Genomic DNA, 25,180 nt, shown 5'->3' on the forward strand with positions numbered 1-25,180 from the left:
TGTGCTGGCCGTGGAGCCTGCTTAAGATCTCTCTCTCGCCTTCTGCCCCTCCCCCTCCTCTCTAAATAAATCAATGAATTTAAAAAAAAATATATATAGGATCCCAACAACTTCTCCCTGAGGAGAAATGTCTGTAGCCACTTTTACAAGCACCATGCCCGCGCCAGCCTCCTGGACTCCTTGGAGCTTATCTTTGCTTAAAGGTTTCTGTTTACCCAAAATAACCACAGATCATTTGGATTATTATGTATTAGTCCAGTTTATTAAATAATGAAACAAGGTTTATGCCACATATTCCAACAATGCTTAAATAAAGAGCTTGAAATATAAAGGCTCATGAAAAATGCATAGTCTTCATATAATATATACTATTTCTAGCTCATGAATAAATATGGAGGATAGGAGCCATTTTATTTCACAGATTAGCAATATTTGGCATCAATGATTACAGAAATCCACAAGCAAACAAAAAACCCCATTATCTTCATTTTATAAAAGCTAAAAATCCTTTTGCCACATTTCAGCAATATCCAAGGGGGTCAGGGGACTTGTAATCACACCCCTGAAAATAAGGGGACCGAGGCTCCAAGTCCTTAAGTTCTTTCTTGGTTAGAAGCTTAACAATTCCATGAACTCCTTCAGGAAGCAGAAAAACCAGAACAGGTTACGATCCTGTTCTATATAGCATGTGTCATATATCTACACTGGAGAAATACTCTCTTTTTGTCCTAAAAACATGCTCAGGGTTTATAGTGAGGTTTGAGTTTCTTTTCATCCTGGTATGAACATGTACATAATTTGACTCAATTGATAACAATGAACGTTGTGTGACGTCGACTCTTTAGGTGGTCTTCAAAATGAACTTGCTTCTACTGTTTCAGAAATTATATGTACACTTAAAAAATACAGTGTTTTCTTCATTTTAAAAAAAGTGGTTCTTAAAAAGTAATCCTTTAAATTCCAGGAACTCAAAAGTGAAAGCCTTCCTGAGAACGCCCTGACCAGGTCAATGGAATGTTTTGGTGAGAAGAAAAATATCTGCCTAAAGATATGGTTCAGTACCAGGAGCGGGCCCAGGGAGCTCAGCTCTGCAGTCACATGGTGGGTGGGGGTGGGGGTGGGGTCTGGACTTGCATTTAAGTCTTTAACCAGTTAATACCTACAGGCCACTCCGGCCACCCCTTCCCTTCCTTCCTTCCTTCCTCTTTTTAAGGATTTTGTCTCTGTTTTGGAAATACAACTCTGCCTCACAAAAGCTTTTTCAAAGTAAACATCCATAAAGAAGGCAAAGTGAAAGGGAAAGGCAGCAAAACCGCCTGATCCCCAAGAAAAACTACCATGCCTTCTATTCTGGGTCAAAGGAAGTGGTGACCCAGGGCAGGAGAAACTGGGAACCTGCCCCAGCACACACCTGGGGGGGGGGGGGGGGTTCCGCCTGGGAGCCCCGGGTCAGGGTGTATTTAATGTTCTTGAACGTACAACTGCAGGTCCCCAAGTAAATATGTTCCCTTCCCTGGGGCTGTCTTCTAGAAGTTCTTAGGGCTCTTGGAGTCACGTTTTATTTTTGAAAAGAACAAGATGAAGGCAAGAAAGGAGAATGATTTTTTTTTTTTTTGTGGTCTTTAGAGAAAGAGAGGAAGATACGATAGACCTCTTCGAGAAACTGGAAAACAGGTACAGTGCTAAAGGGAGAGTTTCTAAAATTTCAAGCAAGTGTTTTAGGAAGGACAGGAAGTGTTTTAGGACTTCAAGGAAGTCCGACACAGGACATATCTTCACAAACAGAACCTGAACGAAAGCAAAAAACTGAGAAACCTGGAAAGATCAACTCTTCGATTCACTCACAACATCCTGCCAAGGAAAACATAATGCAACTGTTCACTTCTACTGTGTTCTTTGTCTCCACAAGGCCTTTGGCGAGGGGCTTTGCTCGGGATTCTTCTCCCACCATTCCGGCGGGCTGACAGCACAGCTGGTGTACAAGGCCCACCCTCCGGGCAGGTCTCAGCAGCCACCCTTGTCTTCCTTTGACCCCCAGCATCAATACACATTATTATCCTCATTTTACAGACTGGGAAGTCACAAACTTGGCTAAAAATCAGAGCAAATTACTAACGTTACCTAAGACGCCAACCCAAGCTGCCTCAAAGATCGTCCATCAACATGGACCTTGCCACGTTCAAAGCCAACACATCACACTGTCACGGGCTTAGATATGAACGCTTTGTAACAATTCCTCACGAAGGTCAGGCCTTCAAAAGCTTAAAGTCACTTATTATAAGTGAAAGATCCTGCCGAAATAGGAAATTATAAAGCAGTGCAATATGCCAGGGATCTATTTGCTGCACTGTTTACACCCGGAGTTAAAAGGGCCAGGTCTCCACGTGTGACATTTCTCCTGCTGACGAGAAGCGACAGTCGTCAGAAGCTCAGGAACGAGAACACTGTCCTGGAGGCTCTATTCCGTGGTTCCGATGGGCTCCTCTAGAGCCGTCTGGCATCCCTAGCTGCGAGCTGAGCCACAGCAGGTGCTCCTGTCCCCTGAAGAAAACGACACCCGGTTCCCAATCTTCTTGCGAGCTTTCTTTAGCAAGAAACATGCGTTCCATGTGCTGTCTTTGACGTCAGAGGGCACTTCCACGGTAAGGACTAGTGTTTGGATGTTAGTCTCTAGCATGAAACATCTGACGCAGAGCGGCCGCTGCCAACACCCGGCCATCTGGACTAGCCCCATCTTCATCTGTTGCTCACGCTTCAGCATCTGTGATGAACCAAGCAGTGAGAAGCAGCGTGACACACGGGAAGCTTTATTGTTTCGGAAGTGAGCGTTTGCAGAGCGCCGTCTCATGCAGCCTTGACTTGTCACAAGTCCAATTTCTTCAACTGCTCGTAGGTCACGAAGAACTGCAGTGACTGGTTAAGGCTGACAAAGAAAATGCCATCTTAACAACTCCGACGCGTAAACACAGACTCACGGACAGCAGGTGTCACAGATACGTCTGGGCACACCACGCACCATGGACACATTAAACATGAGGGGTGCCATCCTCATCCACCCAAACCATCTTCCCATCCGCCTTCCCAAGCTCAGCCTGGAACAGAACAATCACAGCGGAGACAAAGAAATCCCCTAGCATCGGCTCCAAGGGCCTCCCCGAAGAGGACGTCCACACTGCCTGGCCCTGGCGGCCGCTGTGACGGGCAGACTTTCCAGAATAGTCAACTCTGTGTGAAACAGAAAGCAAGCAAGTCCCGGGGAGCTCTCCTCACGGGTCCCGGCTGGGCAGGCCTTCATCAGGACGGAGGCGCAGATAAAGAGAAACGGGGGATGGGGAAAAGCACATCCCCTTAGCATTCCGCCCCGGCACGTCTAATGAAGTGCGGCTCCCGTCCTGCCTCCCCCGTCGGCGTAGGGCATTGGCACTGACCAGCCAAATCACTCAGGAGCCAACTCCTGTTTATCCGCGGGGACCCTCTAAAATAAGCATTCTGGAACACTGCTGCCAAACCGGATCCTTCCCAAGGGTGGCTAGGGATGTGCAATCAAGCCGCGCCTTCCTGTAATCATAAATATTCCCAGCAACGTCTACTGCAGTCAAGTCCCGGTCAGGGACAGCATCACTAAACCAGATCCCGATAGCCCAGGACAGAGATCTTACACCCGCTGAGATAGAAACTGAATCATCATTTCCTAGAATCAGACGAACGCAAAAGAATAAGAAGCCACTTCCAAATTATCATTCAAAACACGGGCTTATGCCAACAATCGTCTGGTAGCTACAGCTTCCGTTGGATGTAGTGCGACAGGAAAAGGATACGATGATGTTCCAAGGACCAAGTCTCAACCAATTTGGCCAAAACCCTTTATACAGAGCAAAAAACCCTTCATTCTTCCAGGTCTGTTATAAGAGGGAGAAAAAAAAAAAGTTAGCTTCCAACTATCCAGTGATGTCAGGTGCATTAATAATTAGGAGTCAGACTGAATGTTTTTTTTCTCAGAAATAAAATCTTAGGGCAGCCTGGATGGCTCAGCAGTTTAGCACTGCCTTCGGCCCGGGGCCTGATCCTGGCGACCCGGGATCGAATCCCACCTCAGGCTCCCTGCATGGGGCCTGCTTCTCCCTCTGCCTGTGTCTCTGCCTCTCTCTCTCTCTCTCTCTCTCTCTCTCTATCTCATAAATAAATAAAAATCTTAAAAAAAAAAAAAAAAAAAAAAAGAAAGAAAATCCTGTTTGCAAAGACTGCTTAAAAACCCATTGCCCCCTGCCTCTTTTTGTTCTTGAAAGGCTTCTGCATTGGAGAACACAAAGGCTCCACGTCACACCAGCCCCGCACCCAGCAGACAAAGGACAAAGTAAGGAATGAGATTGAATCCTGGGCAGCCCCAGTGGCTCAGCGGTTTAGCGCCGCCTGCAGCCCAGGGCCTGATCCTGGAGACCCGGGTTCGAGTCCCACGTCAGGCTCCCTGCATGGAGCCTGCTTCTTCCTCTGCCTGTGTCTCTGCCTCTCTCTCTCTCTGAATAAATAAATCTTAAAAAGAAAAAGAAAACACCTCGTGATGCTTTGCTGCTTTCCTTTAAAAAAAAAAAAAGAGAGATTGAATCCCAACTGCAGGTGAGAAACACGCAAGTCAATGGTGGTTAGGACCTAATTCAGACCACGGCCACCTCGGGTCACGAGGTGGATCCACACAAGCACCTGTGCATGGTGAAAGCCGAACTTGAAGTCTAGGACTTGCCAGCATCGCGCCAGAGAGCAGGAGCACCCAAGGGGCCCCTGATCCCCTGGCTGGTGGCAATCTAGTCAGGAACACAACAAACTCTCATCCCCTCCGGACCAGGAGGCCCCACTGCTTCAACTGAAAATTATAGGAAGATCGACGCATTCTCTGGAGAGATGTCGGAATGAGGTATATTCATTGGGGTCAGACGCAAGAGTGGGGAGGTGCATTTTGCAAGGAGACCGTTCTATTGCGATGGCAGAAATTCTGACCATTTTCTCTCCCTTTACAGCTGAGCAACGGTATAAAGAAAATGAACTTTCATTTCTAAACATTCATCTAGATTTTTGTATTTGAAAGAGTTAGCCCAGCGTGGCCAGAACTGGGTACCATCTCGGGGCTTGAGAGCATCACTCGTGTTAACTATAATAACCCTCAAAATTCAGTGACTTCTTAGGTCAAGTATCTGTATACAAATGTGTGTGTGTGTAAACACGTACGTATATACTCACACACAACACACATTGGGGGGGGCAGTTTCAACTGAAACGAACCACTGGAATATTGGAGATTAAGTAAAATAAACTTACTTACTTCTAAGTACCCCTTAATATCAGTACTTATACCAACAAGGCTTACTACACAGTAATCCAGGCACGGTGCCGTTTCGTAGGCATTATATCTCAATGATTTTTACCACAACCCTGTGACGTGGATGCGACTGTTGTCCCATTCCACTTATGAGGAAACTGGGGTAGAGAGTCTGTACCTCGACCGAAGTCACACAATTACAAGGGACAAATCCACAGGTTTGTCTTGCTCTGACCCCTGTGGTTTGTATCGTGACAAGAAGCTCTTCAGAGGGGAACAAGGAAGCCACTGAGCTGTGGCTCAGGACCTCAGGACCCTGAGGACCCTGCCCAGGAGAGCGTTCACTCTCACCTGTAACAGGCAGTCCAGGGTACCTGTGTAGCCAGAGCACCTGCCATCCCGAAGGACTCTCTGGTTCATCATACGTGTTCTCACAACATCGACGGGATTTGAGGCCAGGGCCCCAGCCAGGCCACAGGTGAAGCTCGAGCTATGAAAAAAAGATACCAGGGGCGGGGGGGGGGGGACAGAAAGTTCACCATCACTGAGCTGCAACCACCGCTATCAAAGGCAGGAAACAGCCTCCTCCCGAACCACACTAACGTGACGTGCAGCAAGAGGAAATGTTTCCAGGAGGAGGCCCATCACTAAGGCACTGCGTGAACTTCTTAAATACAGCACGATTTATAGTGGCTTAGAAGTTCCCACCTTGACGCAGAAAAACTTTGAGGGACAAGAATGTCAAAGGTTCATAGAAACACGAAAGAATGTCTTCCAACGATGATCTATTGCATCTCTTGGCTATAAGCAGGCGTCAGAGTAATTTTAGTCCCATCATAACCACACCATTCTTAGAGAGCAGAGAAAAAGACGTCCTCACAGTAATGCGCCCACAGGGTCTCAACAAGACTACAGACCACACTTGGCATCAGCCAACTCAGGGCAGGGTTTCTCAACTCCCACACTCCTCGAACATTGTGGACAGGCAGGTCTCTGCTGTGGAGGGCTGTCCCATGGCCGTAAGCTGTTCAGCAGCTCCCGGGCCTCTACCCAGCAGATGCCAACAGTACTCCCCCAGTCGTAACAGTCAGAACAGTCTCCAGAAATTGCCAAAAATTTGGATGAAAGTGGATGAAACCATGATACATCCATCCTAACCTGCAGCTACTAAAAAAACGTGACGTTGGTTTGAACTGACACAGAAAGATATTTGGAATATATTATTAAATTTTAAAAAGCAAGGGAGAACAGCAAATACTGCATGGTACCCCACGTGGGGATCTATATAAAAACAAAAAACACAGAATCCATAGAAACCAAAAAGTGGTTCCCAGGGGCGAGGGATAAGGGAAATAGGAAGAGGCTGGGGAAAAAGGCATAAACTTTCAGCTATAAAATGAACAAGGTCTGAGGATCTAATATAGGACATGGTGACTACAGTTGGTAACACAGTCACATAACTGACATTTGCTAAAAGAGTAAAAGTTAAATGTTCTCACACACGCACGCACGCACATGCGCGCACACACGGATAAATACGTGAAGTGATGGATATGTTAATGAACTCAGGGTCAGATCTTTTCACGTTGTGTATGTGCATCAAATCATTACACCGTACACTCTTAAATAGCTCACAAGTTTGTCAATTATACCGCAATAAAGCTAAAAAATTAAAATAAAAAAGTAAGAGAATACTAAGCATGATCTTGCCTGTGCGCTAAGTACACAGAGTAGACTTTTATACATATTTGCATGTGCCTGAAAAAACAAGCTGTTGACAACGGTCACCTGTTTAAGCAGATAAGGGCTTTTGCTTCTTCTCAGTTCACTTCTAAATTGTAATTTTTCAAATATGAGACTGTAATACTTTGATAATAAACCTTTAAATCTCTAATAAAGTCGTAGCAAACTGCTACCCTGACCTCATGCATACCTAAAATGTTATTTTTTAAATCTACAAACATACAGGAAGTGGGTATACACAGTGTCTCCCATCAGGCCCGAGAGAATCAGATGCTTCTTGGTGAGGTCGTAGACCGGTAGCTCCACACCGACAACGATGGCAGCCCTCTGCGCAGTAAGGGACACGCCCTGGGTAAAAATACGAATAACCAAGATTCAGAGAGCTCTCCATGAAACAGGCCTTGGGGAAAAAAAAAAAAAAAAAAAAAAAAAAAAGCTAAGAATGACAGATCAGAAAAGACCAGAGGGTAAAGAAGTCAGACGCTCCCAAGTCTGCTCCTAATTCTGGCATTAACTATATGACCTTGGCCAGACCCTGGCCAGGCAGGACAAGCCGCCTCACAGAGGCTCTGGCTTCCTGGTACATACAGAGAGCACTATACTGGATGACCCTTAGGGCCTATTCTGTGAACTGATGGGCCACCAGAAAACCAGGAACAGCATCCCATACCGGCACCTGCCTAGTAAGTCAGTCTTCACTTAGGGGACTGGGAAACCGCACAGATCAAAAAAATCCAGCCTAACTATAACCTAGAAAACCCCTCTCTGTACGAATTTTTTAAAGTAAACAAAAATGTTCAATCTTCATAGAATTTCTTATACATGAATTATTCAAAAGGCACTTTAAAACTATGACATATGCCTTATATTTCCACTCTGCAGGGAATGAGATTAAGGAAGAAAGTAACTTTGAGGGCAGAGGCCACTCCTCTTCGTGTAGGTCAATCTGCCATTCAGATTAAGATGATGGAAATAGGAGAAATAAATTCAAAGAAGGAAAACGGCTCCGTTCCGTGGGCTCACCTTCCACAGTCCTCTTGCTCCCTCTTGCTGGTAAATGTTAATGAAGTTGCCAATCATTCCGCCTTGAATGGTGCTGCTTTGTGCTTGCATCCGTATCTAGAGATTATTTTGAAGACAGACGTGAGAAGGAAAGCACATTTCTCCCCGAATGCAGACTTCGGAAAATCATTCAATCTGTTGTTTACTAACCATTACAAGAATTGCAGTATAAATACAACTGTAATGCTAAAATGTCCTTTGTAGGATTTATAATCATAAAGATTTAACATTCATGAGGACTGGTTCTGAGGCACTTTGGAATCAACAAAATGCATCGAGGCCCGAGCTCATTAAGAGTCCAAAAAAGATGGATTTTTAAAACTAGTCTTCTGAAAAGGAAAGAGAATGGCATATTTCCTTATAAGTCACTGACCAGTTAAGAGAATGTGACGGTAGGCTGACTTCACATAACTGATAAGAGTATCCAGCGTAGTTGGCAGTGCTGAGCATGGACGAGCATATTTCTTAAATTAGTTACTTCAAGCCACTACTATTTCCAACCAGCTGAACCAAAAGGTATGCCGGCGAGCTGAGCACAAGACGATCACATGATGCCCGTCATGCTCCGTTACACTTGAACTTACAAATAAACTGGACAGCGGCCGTGGAATTCATGGGACCGAGATTCTGACGTAGAGATAATGTTTGATGTAGCTCTCTACATTTTTTAAAATTAAAAGGGACTTCTCACTAAAACTTGGTACCTTATTTTTTGTTTGGGGAGCAAATACATTACCTCTAGCTTCCCAAGGAAAATGTTACTGCCAAGCTAACGTGGGAAAATAAACCAAAATACAGGAACTGCCTTTCTATCAGCCTGGACATATGTTTAAGAGATTAAGAGGAGGGGATCCCTGGGTGGCTCAGCGGTTTAGCGCCTGCCTTTGGCCCAGGGTGCGATCCTGGAGTCCCGGGATCAAGTCCCACGTCAGGCTCCCGGCATGGAGCCTGCTTCTCCCTCCTCCTTTTTTTTTTTTTCTTCTTCTCCCTCCTCCTATGTCTCTGCCTCTCTCTCTCTCTCTCTATGTCTATCATAAATAAATAAATTAATTAATTAATTAATTAATTAATTTAAAAAAGAGAGAGAGAGAGATTAAGAGTGGGGATATTTCTCTCTACTTCCCCCCCTCCCAAAAAATCCTGGCAAAAGCACCTTCACTGTGCAGAAGTGTAGTGTACTCAACACACTGCTGCATAAAACTGATGTTTGTTGGGGCGCCGGGGCGGCTCAGTGGGTTAAGCGTCTACCTTCAGCTCAGGTAGCTGAGGTACCTTCTCCCTCTCCCTCTGCCTGCTGCTCCAGCTGCTTGGGCTCTCCCCTTACCCCTCAATCTCAAATACATAAATAAAATCTTAAAAAAAAAGAACTCTGATGTTTGCCAGACTCTCCTGTCAGAGTGAAGGCTCTGAGGGCAGGGTCCTTATCTTACTCATTTGGGGATTCTAAGCACGCAGTATATCAACTGGCAGAGGGCAGCACAGCGAACGCTGGTCAACTAATAGGAACAAAAAAGGAGAGGGAGCGACAGAGGCGAACATCCTGAGAACCACTGAGAAAAGTAAGTCCTGCCTGATTTCTCTTTTGTTTAATTAATTTACTTCTGGGATCCCTGGGTGGCTCGGTGGTTTAGCACCTGCCTTTGGCCCAGGGCCTGATCCTGGAGACCCGGGATTGAGTCCCACGTTGGGCTGCCTGAATGGAGCCTGCTTCTCCCTCTGCCTGTGTCTCTGCCTCTCTCTCTCTCTCTCTCTCTCTCTCTCTCTCACTGTGTCTCTCATGAATAAATAAATTAAATCTTTAAGAAAAAAAAATTAATTTACTTCTTTGTCTTATTCCAGAAAGGATCTAATAAAAAGGTTCTATCCCCGGTATTGTCAACAAGGTCCACCAATACGTCATGTCAAACTGTAATCAGGAAATATTTCCATTCATATTCCCTGAAATCAAGTTAACGGAGGACATCACATGTTCAGAAACGGTCATTAGGTTTCTGAACAAATAAAACAAGGAAGATTTTCAAGGAAAAATGAAATTCAAATGTGTCCATGCCCGATTTTTTTCTTTTGCTGCTTAATCACCAAAAACCTTGTCTCTACAACGAGCTCTACTTTGTGAGCTCCTCTGTATCCACGGGAAATCCACCCAGCGGATGTTTAGAAGCTAGAGGCTTCATGGTGCTTAAATTATAAACAAATTCACACATCCAGTGTGGGTTATATCCGCAGCATTTCATTATCTGAATGTTGTTCTCAATAAGAAAATGTGGAGTGTAAAAAAAAAAAAAAAGGAAAGAAAATGTGGAGTGTGCCTATAAGATACGGATCGCACTGCTTACTTTCAAAACATCAGTCGGATTAGCGATGGTAGAGGATACGACTCCAGAGAGAATTCCACACACCACATTTATCAGCAGAGTCTCATCTACAAACAAACACATATTATTTGACTTTTCGTATACACAGAGCTCTTCACATCAGTAGGTGTAACTCACTGACATACCGCTTGTACATCTTCAGAGAATCGTAAAATTCCTGCTTTATGAATCAAGCAATTTTTTAAAGATTTTATTTACTTATTTGACAGACCACAAGCAGGGGAAATAGCAGGCAGAGGGCGAAGGAGAAGTAGGAGCCCAAAGCAGGGCTTGATTCCGGGACCCTGGAATCATGACCTGAGTGGAAGGCAAGAGGCTTAACCAACTGAGCCACCCAGCTGCCCCTCAAGCAATTTTTTTAAAACATTTTTTATTTGGGCAGCCTGGGTGGCTCAGCGGTTTAGCGGCACCTTCAGCCCAGGGAGTGATCCAGGAGACCCAGGATCGAGTCCCGCGTCGGGCTCCCTGCATGGAGCCTGCTTTCCCTCTGCCTGTGTCTCTGCCTCTCTCTCTCTCTGTGTTCTCATGAGTAAATAAATAATATCTTTAAAAGAAAAAATAAATAAATAAATAACTTTAAAAAATAAGTAAAGATTTTTTTATTCCTTTTAATAATCTCTATACCCAATATGGGTCTTAAACTTACGGCCCTGAGACCGAGAGTCACCATGTTCCACTGACTGAGCCAGCCAGGTGCCCCTGAATCAAGCAATTTTTAAAATATTAGGAATTTTGCTGGCTGACCAGGATTTTGCCTAGCAAAATAACTTGATATCCAAAAAGGACTGTGAATTATCATGCAAAATGAACAACCATATACTAACTCACTTTTGTGTATAAATATTGACCACCGCAGTAATTAAGATGAGGAATAGGTCATAGGAGAATAAGAAAGATAAACTCCTGGGACGCCCAGGTGGCTCACTCATTTAAGCCTCCGACTCTTGATTTTGGCTCAGATCATGATCTCAGGGTCCTGGGATCCAGCCCCAATTCAGGGCCCATGCTCAGCAGAGAGTCCGCTTGAGATATTCTCTCTCTCCCCCCCCCCCCCCCCCCCACTCATACATGTGTGTATTCTCTCTCAAGTAAATAAATAAGTCTTAAAAAAAAAAAAGGTACATTCCTAGGAGACACTGAGAAGATAGTTTTAAAGCATGCTGTATAGATTTAATGTGAAGTATACTGAAGTGCTAAAACATCTTAGCTCGTGTTGACTACTCTGACCTAACAGTTGACTGGCACTTGGTGCTTGTCTCATTGTAATAAGAAAGAAAAAAAGAAAAAAAAGTTCTAGGGTTAAAGCAAAGTCATAAAGTCAACCATCAATACAGTATTAGAATTCAGTTCTTAAAAAAAAAAAAAGGAATTCAGTTCTTAATACTAAGAAGGGTATTTACGGCTTTCCTGAAAAATAGATGATAATGCCTGTTAGAAAATTTTAGAAAATTTTCAGTTGGCTAGAACTACAACACCACACCCTCTAGTCTAGGTGTTTCGGAGAGGAGGAAAACTAAAACATTTGTAGAGATTGCTCCTTTTAACTGCCACTCCCCTAAGTTCAGCAAAGAAAATCTGATCTTGCCTTGACTAAAAAAAAGACACACAACCCGCCCAGCTCCTGTCCACAAGGGGAAGAAAGATTCCCCACTCACCTTCAGGGTGTTCGACAAACAGTCGCTTCAGGCTCTGGTAGGTGCCTATCTTGATGGTGCCGTAGGAAGCCTGGCGTAACATCGCAGGGGCAATCCTGTCAAACCGATGTACGAGAGGACAGAGATGCTAAAAATCGCTTTAAATCCTCGAGGAGGCGCACAGACGCAACCACGTGTTTGCCTTCCACAATCAAACTATGCTACACCAGACTTCTCACGATTCAAGATCCAACAAAAATATAGTCGGGTTCAGTTAAATTTGTGCAAATCGTCAGTGCGCTAGGTGAAAGCTCAGCCCCCTGTAGTTACCCTCAATGAAAACGTGTAAGTGAACGTGCGGTTCTGGGTGCTCATGGGCGTTCAAGGGAAAAGGCCCTCCTTTCTGGAGGTGAAGCGCCTGGTGACCTCTGCCCTCTGCAAGCATCTGCCATTCTTCCGCTGCGGCTCTGGAGCGCGTCCCCCATCCACTTGGGGGGCCCTGTTCCAGGTCCTTCCTCTCCGTCTCTCAGCCTTCCGGCGCCCAGAACCACCCTGGGGCAGTTATCCATCCCAACTGTCTCAGTGCTCCCACCTCCTCTGGTGCTCCCACCTCCTCCGGTGCTCCCCACCTCCTCTAGTGCTCCCCACCTCCTCCTCGAAATGCACTGTGCCTTCCTTCCCCCCTCCATCAAAGCTGCCTCCCCAAGGAGACCAGCTGACATCTGTGCTGCTGAACGAAGCGATGCCCTCCCTTAGCACCCTACATAGCCTCTCTGTGGTCCTCGCTAGTCCGTCCTCGGTCCTCCATGCAGCCACCCCCCCCCCCCAGCTCTGAAACACGCCCCTCTCCCCAGGTTTCCTTTCCTCCACAGCCTCCCACCCCTGTCCTCTGCGGCTCCCCAGAATTCTGTCCTGTGCTCTTCCTTCCCTGCTCTCCACACTCCCTGGTGAGCTCACCGACTCCAACGGCGTCCACCACTGTCCGAGACTCGGGACGCCGGATTCCTGCTCATAGCACTGACCCAACGATGCATTGTCAACCACTCCGTAGATCTCTCATCGTGCATGTGCTACACCCACCTCCGACCCAAGCTCCCACACTGAACTCATCATCCTCCCGCTCCAACCAATCGGCTCTCCTCTCTGTTTCCCGGACCACGGAATGGAAGCTCCATCTACACTCTGGCCCAAACCAGAAATCAAGAAATTAACCTTGTCCCCTGCTTTCTCCACACCCTAGGGCTGGTGGACATGTGCTGTCCCCACTAAACGACAGCCCCTTCATGTGTTGCTGCTAATCCCCCTCCGACCTCCTAGATCCAGGCTCACCCTTCTCTGTGATGCTCTGCGCCCTGAGAGGGTGGCACCCACATTTTGTATCATGCAGGCTTCCTGCCAGCTGGCTTCCAGGTGGATTCCACCAGTAGACAATGGGATGGATGGATGGATGGATGGATGGATGGATGGATGGGGAGGGGGAGGTATATTCCTCGCCTGGGCACTACCAAAGCATCCCCCCTCCCCACCACCACAGCTACTGTTTGCTCCTTCAAGGCTCCGGTCCTAGTAGGCTCTGCTAACACCATGCCTGTCCTTGCCCTTTTGGTCCTAGGGTCCACTTTGATAGTTTCTGGGAACCTCAGTATCCTTCCTCTAGTCTTTAAGTAGCCCCTTCATTAAAGTCTCCTGACTGAAGCCACCCAAGCAAATTCTGTTTTCTGCAGGAACTCAGGCTGACGCAGGCACCTGGCTTACTCGCTTTCCTATCTCATGCCTTCAGCACACCGTTCGCTAAATACTGGATTAAAGAAAAGCTGTTCACAACTCCTACCCACATCAGATACGCTATCATTTTCCTTATAGCAAAAACCTCGTAATTCAGAATAGCCATCGGGAAGGGCTTTTTCAGAGTGAAACACTGAATGACTGAATGTTTTCTGAAACAAACGTAATTTTTACATTATCATCTATACTTGAATATAATAAAGACATACTTTCACCACAAAGTTCACTACATAAAAGATACACAGAAACTAAAGGTGAAATGAAAAATCTGCCCAACTACTCACTCTTTTCAAATATACCACGGATTTCTACTTTTTCTCTATGAATCCTAGTTTTCCATCTATTTGTTTGAAAGGTCAATAGTCAAGTACAAATGCACAAAGGTCGACTTACCCTGAATACAGAGCTTTCAGCCCTTCTTCTCTGCCTATCCGCACCAACGCATGCAACATTCCTCGATACCGGATTTCTTTAAAGTTTGCATCATTTGTCTGGCCTTGAATCTGGAGCCGTGTCTTGGTTAAATCAATCGGAAAAGTACCTTAAATTTTTTTAAAAAATTTCACTTGATTAAAAAAGAAATTCCACTAAATAAAGGCTACATGGTGAGAGATTACTGAGGAAACACTGCAACTATAACATAAACTAAGAAACAGAATTAAGAACTAGCAGATACTTTGCAATCTTTTCTCTATTAAAAAGAATGAGAGGGGCAGCCCGGTTTAGCGCCACCTTCAGCCCAGGGCCTGATCCTGGAGACCAGGGATTGGGTCCCACATCGGGCTCCCCGCAGGGAGCGTGATTCTCTCTCTACCTGTGTCTCTGCCTCTCTCTCTCCCTGTGTCTTTCATGAAAAAATAAAATCTTTAAAAAAAAAAAGGAACCAAAAGATTAACCCCCCTCCAAAATGCATAAATGTATTTTTCTTTCTTTCTTTTTTTTTTTTTTTGTATTTTTCTTTCTTTACATGTTTATCTACTTCCTATCTTACCCTGCAGAGGATTTGAGAAGCTGCATGGCTGTAAGAGATGGGTACATGGAATGATTTACACAAAGGGGCAATTTTAAAATAAGTTACTATATTTTGCATATGTGAAAGCTACAGTCGGGTTCAACAGGGATGAAGAGAGAGAAGTTCACTTTCTGGGGGAGCTTCTCGCTCTGTGTTCGGTCATCTGAAAGTGCACCTGTTAACGCAGGTAAGAATGTTTAATCCAGTGCCCTGCTGACAGGCCACCCAAATACGTGCCACTCGCTCAGCAACTCGACTCATTGTGGCCACGGGAGGGCCCACCCACACCGGCAACCAAGTGGGTGGGTGGTTAAGACTCCTTAACCCCTCCACCCCGTCCTCACTGGCCCCTCGGGGGCAGCCTCTGGCCCAGGACAGCAGCGACTGAGCCCCAGAAGCAAACGACATGTCAGGCCCAGCAACTGCCGAGTGCCAGCTGTATTTGTTGAGTCAATCATGCCAGGATATAGACCAAGATAAACAGGATCTGACGTGGAACTCCACTGATGCAAAGTCACAAACACAACACATACTGTGCACGACTGGCACGGGACGGCATAGTGGCCGGAACCTGGGACTTCCTCGAGCTTCTCCACGGCCACAGGCGCCAACAGGGGCAAAGTGGGTTAAAGGACAGGGACCCAGGGCCAGATGTAATCAGACAAAACTTCTGTTTGATTAACAGGTTCAACTTTTTCCACACTAAACTTTGAGCTCTGCACTGTGGGCGGCCAAAATGACTGTTTGAAAAACACGCCAACAGAAGGCAATTTTGAAATCTGAGATTAACGTTGCATATTCCCACAGGCCCTGCTTGAACTACAGTCCCGCCAAACACCAGACAGCGACCTTCACTCTTAATCAACATCCCATGTAGGAGCACGTGGGGGGCTCGGCGGTGGAGCATCTGCCTTCGGCCCAGGGTGTGACCCCGGGGTCCTGGGATCGAGTCCCACATCGGGCTCCCCGCAGGGAGCCTGCTTCTCCCTCTGCCTGTGTCTCTTCCTCTCTGTCTCTCTCTCATGAATAAATAGAATTTAAAAAAAAAAAAAATCCCATGTAGCAAGCAAACGACCTGCGTGGCCCCTCGGGTCCCTTACCACATTCTGCCGTGATGGAGGCCAGCCCTCCATACACAAAGGGCTTCCAGTTGAGGGCTGACATCTTCACCACCGTCTCATCTCCTTTGACCAGAGAAACATAGCCTCCAATAGGGTTTGCCCTGGACACAGAAGGAAGACATCTCAAAGTTATAACTTCGAGGACAAAGCAGTTTGTTTCTTCTTTAAAATTGGGTTCCATTTGGAGAATGCCAGGAGATGCTACCCATGAACCCCCCCCCCATCCCTCCCACAATTCCCCAGGGGAGCCTCACCTTAATAAAGCAAAGCCAGGTTATTTACTAAACCTTGATTTATCAGTTGCTTTAAATCTCATTCAGGAATACAACACGCTGGTCCGGTAATACAGTGAGTGGACAGAGGCCACTTTCTGGGTAATCTATTTGATCTAAAATCCATTCATTTTCATCCAACAAATAGTTGCCATTTGTTTGCCACCGTCTTAGCGAGTCCCTTGGGTGCACTAGAGCAAACAAATGTTGCAACCCAGTGTCCTCAGGTAAACTGACAATTATTTAAAAGTACCAAAATGCACTTCTAGTTCATATTCTATAAATCTTCGTTTTCTTTTCTCATCCACGTTGCGTTAATAGCTGGGAGGTAGCTTGGCATTAGGAAAGAGGTGGACTCTGGGGTCAGTGCCACACCACAACCTTCCTGGGGAAGTTCCTATCAACCTCTAGGCTTTTTCTTCCACGACATCATCACCATTGAAGCAGCCAACACAACCAATTAGTGGCGGAGCCCATACTTTAATTGGTCATGCTAAATAAAATGCCTACCTTTTACTCCTATTGTGGGAATTAAACATATCCTTTTAAACTAGCACAAAAAAGACACTCAACAAATACTGCCTTTCATCTTCCTTTCACTTAAAAGGTGCTTGCAGGCTGCGACAGGTATTTGCACACTTCCATGCCAGGTCCCCCACATTCATTACCCATTCTGAATTTTATGCACTTTCAGTTAGTAAAACCTGGCCTCGTGTCCATTAACAGGAGAAACATGCAAACTAACACACTTTTTCGTATATATATATACATATATATATACTCTATCAGCCATAATTATTGTTGGTTTAAAATAAAATTTCTAATTTATCATAGTCCTAATTGGTGAACAATATACCCAGGGTCTTTACTCTGCACGTTTTCAGAGTTTCCCAAGGCTACGTTTTTCAAGAAAGAGTCACTATTGCCGAAAATGTCGGTTTGCAGCAAAGCCGAGGGGCTTGCTTAAACTAAGAAAAAACACAAGGAACCCAGAGGAGACCCTAAACAGACCTATTTATTCTCATTTACAGACGTTAACCGAATTCAGACTGGTTCCAGGTGAGTGGGATAAAGGGCTTCATTAATAATAAATCCAATAATTCATTAACGGTCCACAAGTACCTTCCTTAATCCACTCTTGGATTCTGCTATTCAAGTTAAAAAAAAAAAAAAAAAAAAAAAAAAACCCAAGCAATAATTACGGAACAGTGACGTGTGGAAGTACTGTAATTTGCCATTAGAAAAGTGTGTGATGGAAGTGATTTCAGTGGATCTCTCAATACCTTTGGGATGGGACAGAAAAATAGGCTAGGAAACCGGGTCTCAGCGAAGTGCCTTGCCCAAGGCCACACGGCCGATGGGGCAGTTGGGCCTCCAACCCGAGTGTTCTGATTCCAAGTACAGTGTCCTTTCTGCTACCATCTGAGGCTGTAAAGGAGTGATGGGGTTTTAATTAAGGAGAAAATATTACCAAGCAGCTTCGAAAAGGCACCGCTTACACAGTACATCTTATACAGATGCATTTTATAAACAATAAAAATGTGCTTAATTTAAGAGAAAAGTCTTGAGAACATTCAGAAGGTAGACAGTCCATCTAAATAGCAGTAATTTATTTTTCCAATACACAGCATACGGAGAGTGTGTTCGAGTAAATTCCTGGAGTTTTTCACGACGGTGAAATTCACATACTATAAAATAAGCCATTCTAGTGAACACTTCAGTGGCACTTCATATACTCAGGATGTGGGATGACCACCACTTCTATCTAGTTCCAAAATATTTCATCACCAGGAAAGAAAACCAGTTCCCAGTTGTTTCCCATTCTCCTCTCCCTATGGCTTCCATACGGTTCTTATTTCCTTGGCCGTGATCCTGTCTATGCATTAGGCATGGGTGTGGCGCAGGACTCCAAAGTAGTTCCTAACCAGACTACAGAGCTCCTTAAACTAAGAGGCATTAAGGCCCCACATACGGAATGAGGTTCTCCGGGACCCCCCAAGCATGTGTGTTGTTACTGGAAAATCAGTGAGTTAAATATGTGGCGGCCAATTCACAACTTCGAATACTTTCCACTTAAATTCCCATTTTAAGTGGTTAATTTCCGGTGATGATGTTTCAGTTGATGCTTCCATTTAGTAGTGATTTTTTTTTTAATGTAGGATTTTTTAAGATTTTTTAAATTTATTTATTCATTTATGAAACACAGAGAGAGAGAAAGAGAGAGGCAGAGACACAGGCAGAGGGAGAAGCAGACCCCATGCAGGGAGCCCGACGTGGGACTCGATCTCGGGTCTCCAGGATCGCGCCCCGGGCCAAAGGCGGGCACTAAACCGCTGAGCCACCCGGGATCCCCGGGATTTTTTTTCCACACATACATATGTGTGTGTCTGTATAGGGAGAAATATAAATGCGTCTACATATGTAAAGACACACACACAAGCTATCCTCCAAAATGCCAGCAAAACTTTATGGGAAATGAAATCGTAACTGATCTCTAATTTAAAAATAAAACAAAATATTTTTTTTAAGACTCTATTTCATATGGCTTCATGCCATCTCACTGATTAACTTTCTGGTTTCCTGCCATACTTATTTTACTAGCTTGGTTTTAATGGCTACTTTTGGCTACTTTGTCCTTTTTAAAATATTTTATTTATTTGAGAGAGGGGGGAGGAGGGGCAGAGGGAAGAGAAGGAGGAGCAGGCTCCCCAACAGGCAGATGCCACCCCCCAACAAGACCCTGAGATCATGATGTGAGCCCAAGGCAGATGCTTAACCAACTGAGCCACCAGGCAGCCCAGTCTTCTCATGCCTTCTGTCAGTTTTGACACTAAATTTTCAGTTAGATCAAACCCCAAAAGCTCTGGGTTAGACTCAAATGCAAACACTCAACCAGAGCTCAAAACTGTTGTGGAATTGCCCCCCCCCCCCCCCCCCCCGGTGGAGGGAGCATACACCCATTTGCTCCTATTTAGATGTCCCACCACCATAAACTTCTCTTGCACACGAGTGTCCATTCCTGTAACCCTGGTTAAACTGTAAGAAAGCGCTCTCTATTCGATCACCTTTGGGCTCGTCTCCCTTCCTCTCCCATCACTAGGGCTAGATTACTGAGCACTGAAGACTACCGCCCGCATTCCCAGGTTTATGCTTGCTGTGTCCAAGGAGGAGCCCTTTACCTTAGAAAACCACCAGGGAGTATCAGTAGCTGGTCTAACGTCCAAACAAAGAAAAGGTTCTAGCTAAGACAGTAAGCTGAGACCGGGCTCCAGTTATCTCAAGCTGAAATCTCTGGTCAGTAAATGGAACCACTTCTTTGCTTTAGAGCTCTCTTTGGAGGGGTTTTCCCCCCTCACACACGTTGCTTTACATCCTAGCACAATTTGGGGGGGGAGGGGAATCTCAACTCTACTCAAGTCCCCAAACGGACAGGCCAACGCAGTCAGGGAGACTGGTATCCTAGGCAATCACTACTGTGCGGATGACCTCTCAGCCTGAGGTCTAAGGATTCCAACTTTGCAAAAACTCCAGTGTCAGGCACAGCAGTGCTTATGGCTCGCTTCCCACTTTGCATTCCTCTCTAGGCCATACCCTCTAGGCAACCTAAACCCAGTGACCACTCCTCTGCCATGTTATAAGACACGAGGCTAAGAACAGCCATCACTATTGAATATCTTGCATCTTATATGTCGAGGACTGCTATACATTTTCTACATAAGAGATCTTATTTAATCCTTACAACCCTATTAAGTAGGTACCATTAGCCACATTTCACAATTGAGGAAAGACAGCCTCAGAGAGGAAAAAGTGACTTTCCCTAGTCACACAGCTACAAAGTAGGCAAACTAAGGTCTCCCCAAAGGGGCAAAGGGCCTTTCCTCTGTGGACTACAAAGACAGAGGCTGTGAAAAAAAATATAAGCACATGGGAGTGGACGACATTCTGCACATTTGGAATAAATGTAGGATTTTCCTGCAAAGGAAATAGAAACTTTCCACCTATTTTTTGTGTGTGTGTTTCCTGAGTGGAAAGGTCTGCACAAATTAAGGATTCCAAAGGATTATCCCCACACTTAGGATACGTACTAACTTAGCATCCTCCCTCCTACATGGACTTAGTACTGATTTACTCCTTACCCCGTCTGCACAGCTGCAAAGGGAGGTAAAACTACAGTTACAGTACTTGCTTCTGCAACTTGTGAACGCCTTCCAAGTTTCCGTTATACAATTAATTCTGGATAAGTTCTTTCCAATTAGCGTGTGCCTGTTTCTCAGTCTGCAGTCTTAAGCTGGAATCCCAGTGTCTAAACCTCCGTGCCCTCTTAAGTCTCCGTTCCCTGCTCGTCTGCCTTTCACAGACTCTCCCTCGGTCCCATTCTCTTTACAGGCACAGCCTGGGAAACAGGCTCATCACAGTCTCAGGATGCACGGGATTTAAAAGGAATCTTGGAGAAGTCCCGGCTCACTTCATAGGGATTAACCGAGCCCCACGATCGCAAAACTCGGCAGAAGGCAGAGCCAAGGCCCGCGTTCGTGCCTCTCAACTTTTTTCACCACCTGAGGAAGGCGAATCCGGAGCCTGCAGGGCCGACCCGGCGCCGTGGTGCGAGGCTTGCGCAGGACGCCAGGGCCAGGGCCCCCTGGACTGCACCCCCGCTCCCCACGCGGGCCAAGCTGGGGTGTCCCGGGAGCAGGTCGGGGCGCGGGGTGCCCTCTCCGAGTGGGGGCCCCGCGGGCGCCGGCTGCAGCCTGAGCCAGACGGGTGCAGGCGCAGGAGCGACAGCCCGGGGGCCGGGGGCACGCGCCAGGGGCACACCGGGCTCCCGGGGCCTGCGACGCCGGGTCAGCAGTCAGCCCGCGCCGCCCAGTGGCGAGGCCCGGGAGCCGGGGCCCGGCCACCGAACCGCGCGCACCAGGAGCCGGGCTCTGCCCGCGACCCCGGGGCGCAGCCGCAGCCCCCGAGCACGCCGTGCCGGCCGCAGTCCCAGCCCCGCGCCGAGGCCGACCGGCGGAGGGCGACCCGGAGCAGGCACGGAGCAGGCACGGAGCAGGCACGGAGCAGGCACGCAGCGGCCCGCGCGGCCCGACACTTACCGGCGGCGGCGGCCCCCGAGTCTTCCCCGCGGCGCCCAGCGGAGCGCGGAGCCCGGAGCCCGCCGCCTGCAGCCGAGAAAAGGCTGCGGAGCCGCGGGGGCGGCCCGAGAGCCGGCGCGCGGCCACGCCCACCCCGCGCGGCCACGCCCTCCGCCTCGGCTCCCATTGGCCGCCCGGGAGCGCGGCCCCGCCCTCCGCCCCGGCTCCCATTGGCCGCCCCGGCGCGCGGCCCCGCTCACCCCGCGGGGGCCCGTCCACCCAGCGCGGCCCCGCCCACTCCGCGCGGCTCCGCCCTCCGCCTCGGCTCCCATTGGCCGCCCCGGCGCGCGGCCCCGCCCACCAGCAGCCGGTGACTGGCAGGCGGCCGAGGGCCCCGGGCCCGGAGTCGCAGGCTCGCCGTCCCCCGGATGCGAGCCGTGGGAACCCGCCGACCCCTCCCGCCGCCGCGGGTCCAGACTTTGCAGCGAAAAGAGAAACTTTCGGCAACGCACCGAGGGCCGCGGGACGGGAGGCTTCTCTGGGTGCTGGTTCTCTGCGTCCGCGTGAACCTCTGCAGAGGAAGGAAACTCGCACTTCTTTTTTTTTTTTTTTAAGCCCAGCCTTTTAGTTTGCAAATTTACGAACCCGCTGAAGAGTTGAAAGCATAGGAACGCTGTGAACGGTACACACTCCCCCGAGGGCTCCCGTTTCACAGTTGCTATATTTGCTATCACTAAAGAAGTCCCCCCACCTCCACCCTCCACCTTTGGAAAGTTGCACACAACGCTGCAGCCTCACCCCTACCTACCTCGCCATTATCACCTGCAAAAAATTCCATGCCATTGGTCACAGCATTCAACATTCTGTCTATGTTTAAGTCTCCTTTGTTGTCCCGAAATGCCATGCACCTGCACACGTGCGCACACACGTTGTGAAAATTCAGGATCTACCCACATCGTTCTGGTTAACATCAAGCCTCTAGAAACTCCTTTTGTCTACTAGTTGCCTCCACTTTTTGCAAATTCTTTCATAACTTTGACACATTTGGAAAGCCCAGGACAGCTGTCTCGTAGATGGCATCAATTTGGATTTATCGAAGTGATTCCTTATGATCAGATTCGGGTTAAACATGTTAGTAAGAAAGTAGCAGGTGATGCTATTTCCATGAGAAGGCACAGTGTTCCTTTGTCCCCGCACGGATGCGTGGTGCCGATCTGGATCACTTGGTCAGGGCACCGGTTGGGGGATCTCTGTCACAAAGGTTTTGTGAGAAGCCCAGAAATGATAGAAGTATAAAACCAATGAATCTCCAAGCTGGTAATCAGTAAAAGTGTACTGTGCCCGTATCAGAAGGATGGTTTGCAAACTGAGAGCACCCAACCCAAAACACAGAACGAGGCGCAGGAGTGTGTGATAAATCAGCTCATACAGCCAGGAAACACTGACTGCTCTTCCCAGCAATTGGCTATAATATTTAGGATTCTCTTAAATGACAGGAAACTGGTCAGTGGTTACCTCATATCAACCTTAAGAAACAGTCCAAGCCTTGCTTAGGATGGCTAGAAGCCTACGCAAGAAATTACCCAGGTCAGGTTAGCCTTGCAGATGAAGCTCTGTATGATTAAACTGGTTTTTGTCTGATTAGAGAAATTTCAAGGCTGGTCTCCATTTCTTTTCTATTTTAACTGTACCTCTCTCCCACTGCAGCGGAGACTCTCCGCAGTGATAGGCTGGACGGGTGAATATTTTTGCCCAAGGGGTGTAGCACACACTGATGAATGCTCATCAAATTGATTATAAAGTGGTGATTTTCTGATGCCTTTCTAATTCCTTCTACATGTCTAAAGAAGAGTACCCCTCTTTTTTCCCCCTGCTTCTCATCCTTCTTCCCTTCCCAGCTCCCCTCCCCACCTCCCCCTTTTTGAGTAAGTATGGACTCCTGCATTTTTTAGTTCAATTTAATTCAGTTACTATAAAAAAAATACTTCATTTATTTTATTATTGGTGCTCAAATTGTCCATATTTAGCCAATGGAAGCCTCCTGACCTTTATTCTTTATTCATATATATATATGTATACATATGTTTATGTATATACTTATACATTTATGTAAATATATAATATGCCTATATTTATTCATATATATATATAATATCCTATCAATCTTTGAGCACTTCCTTATTTTCTGATCCAAGACCTACTAATTCTTCACCGAATCTTCTCTGCCCTAGGCAGGAAAACTCTAGTTGCTTCTAGTAGGAAATGGCACTTAGGAAATTGGATCTGAGTCCTTGCGCTCGTTGCTACTGGGCTGTCATTCTAGGCCTTTACAGTGGACAGAGCATATATATTTTTTCATGGAGATATAGATACAACACAGTAAACACTATCCTCTTCACCCCGATATAGTTTTGAGTCATGAGTTCATGCCTCCAAGTCAAAATCCAACACCATAGGATTCATTCTAGCCTTCCTCTTTCTGTATTTATATCTTCTTCCCCCTTTATATCTTCTTCCCCCTTCAATGAAAACCCTAGTTCTCAACAGCGTCAATATATTTGCTCATTTATTCTTCGATATACAGAAACTAGTTGAGACTCACATACCAGTACTACCACCAGCAGCAAACATTTTAAGCTCCAGATTTCTTGGCAGTTCTTTGTATCTTTATAATACATCCTTCTAAATGCTGTGCAGGTAGAGAGAGTACTGCGTTCAAAGTTTGCTTGAATTAATTGCTTTTTGATATGGTTATGTCCTCTATTTGATACATTGTTAAGTTTGTTATTTTTATTTGCATCAATTTGAGAGTTTGCTTTTTTTCATCTTTTTATTCAATTTCATTTTTTGGTTCAAAATAAAATCTTGCAAAGGTTGAACTCCCTCCTCATTCCTTGCACTCTGGCCTCACTCACCTCCTAGCAGTAAACACTTTCCTTAGTTTCTAGTTTATTCTTTCATCATCCCCATGTTAAAAATATGTATAACTGTATATAGATATACTTGTTAGTTATCTATTGCTATATTACTAAGCTTACTAGCTTTAAACGACAAACATGTATTAGCTCACAGTTTTGGTAGGTCAAAAACCCAGAGGGGCTCCGGTAGGCACCTGTAGCTCCCAAGGCCTCCTGGGCCTCCCAAGAATGCAGTCGAGGTGGCACCCGGGGCTGCAGGCACATCAGGGCTGGAGTGGGGGGAGAATCTGCTCCCAAGCGCACTCAGCCTGGCTGTTGGCAGGCTTTAGAAGATCCTCTTTCAAGCTCACTCACATGGCTATTGGCAGGCCTCAGGTCCTCCTCACTGGCCACTGGCCAGTGTATTCGATTCCTGGGACTGCCATAACAAATTACCACAAACTGGATGGCTTTGAAAAACAAGATTTCATTCTCTTGAAGTTCCGAAGGCCAGAAGTCCAAAATTGAGATGTCAGCAGGGCCATGTTCTCTCTGCAGGCTCTAAAAGAAAGTCCTTCCTTGTGTTTCTCCTAGCTTTGAGCCATTGCCAGCCACCCTTGGCATTCCCTGGCTTGCAACTGCATGACTTCAATTTCTGCCTCTGCTTTTACATGATGTTCTTCCCTTGGTGCATGAGTCTCTGTGTCCCCATTTCCTTCAGGGGAGCAGGATCTGCCCTGATCTAGTACGACCTCACCTTAATTTGAGTAGGTCTGCGAAGGCCCTATTTCCAATATGGTCATACTCATAGGTACCAGGTGAGCTAGAACTTCAACATGTCTTTCTGGTGGGCACAATTCAACCCACAAGAGTCAGAATTAGGTTTCTTGCATTGT

At 46.5% G+C, this 25,180-nt stretch overlaps 1 protein-coding gene across 4 annotated transcripts; it reads right to left on the reverse strand.

Moving 5' to 3' along the window:
* Positions 1-238: 238 nt before the first annotated feature.
* On the reverse strand, positions 239-25,174 carry SLC25A30 (solute carrier family 25 member 30). 4 transcript variants are annotated; one of them, XM_038569580.1, is made up of 10 exons: positions 24,458-25,174; positions 16,023-16,144; positions 14,304-14,425; positions 12,147-12,241; positions 10,453-10,538; positions 8,078-8,173; positions 7,278-7,402; positions 5,663-5,801; positions 3,819-3,899; positions 239-2,904 (listed from the first exon to the last, which is right to left on the reverse strand). In XM_038569580.1, the coding sequence occupies exons 2-10, from the start codon at positions 16,053-16,055 to the stop codon at positions 2,863-2,865; spliced, it is 819 nt and encodes a 272-aa protein (XP_038425508.1). In that variant the 5' UTR covers positions 16,056-16,144; positions 24,458-25,174; the 3' UTR covers positions 239-2,862. The 4 variants fall into 4 exon arrangements, with proteins under 4 accessions (XP_038425508.1, XP_038425506.1, XP_038425507.1 ...); XM_038569578.1 differs by having other exon boundaries at positions 14,304-14,451; positions 24,458-25,171; XM_038569579.1 differs by lacking the exon at positions 24,458-25,174 and adding an exon at positions 21,409-21,532.
* Between the last annotated feature and the right edge of the window lie 6 nt (positions 25,175-25,180).

The sequence above is a fragment of the Canis lupus genome, chromosome 22 (assembly GCF_011100685.1).
Source record: "Canis lupus familiaris isolate Mischka breed German Shepherd chromosome 22, alternate assembly UU_Cfam_GSD_1.0, whole genome shotgun sequence".
NCBI lineage: Eukaryota > Metazoa > Chordata > Mammalia > Carnivora > Canidae > Canis > Canis lupus.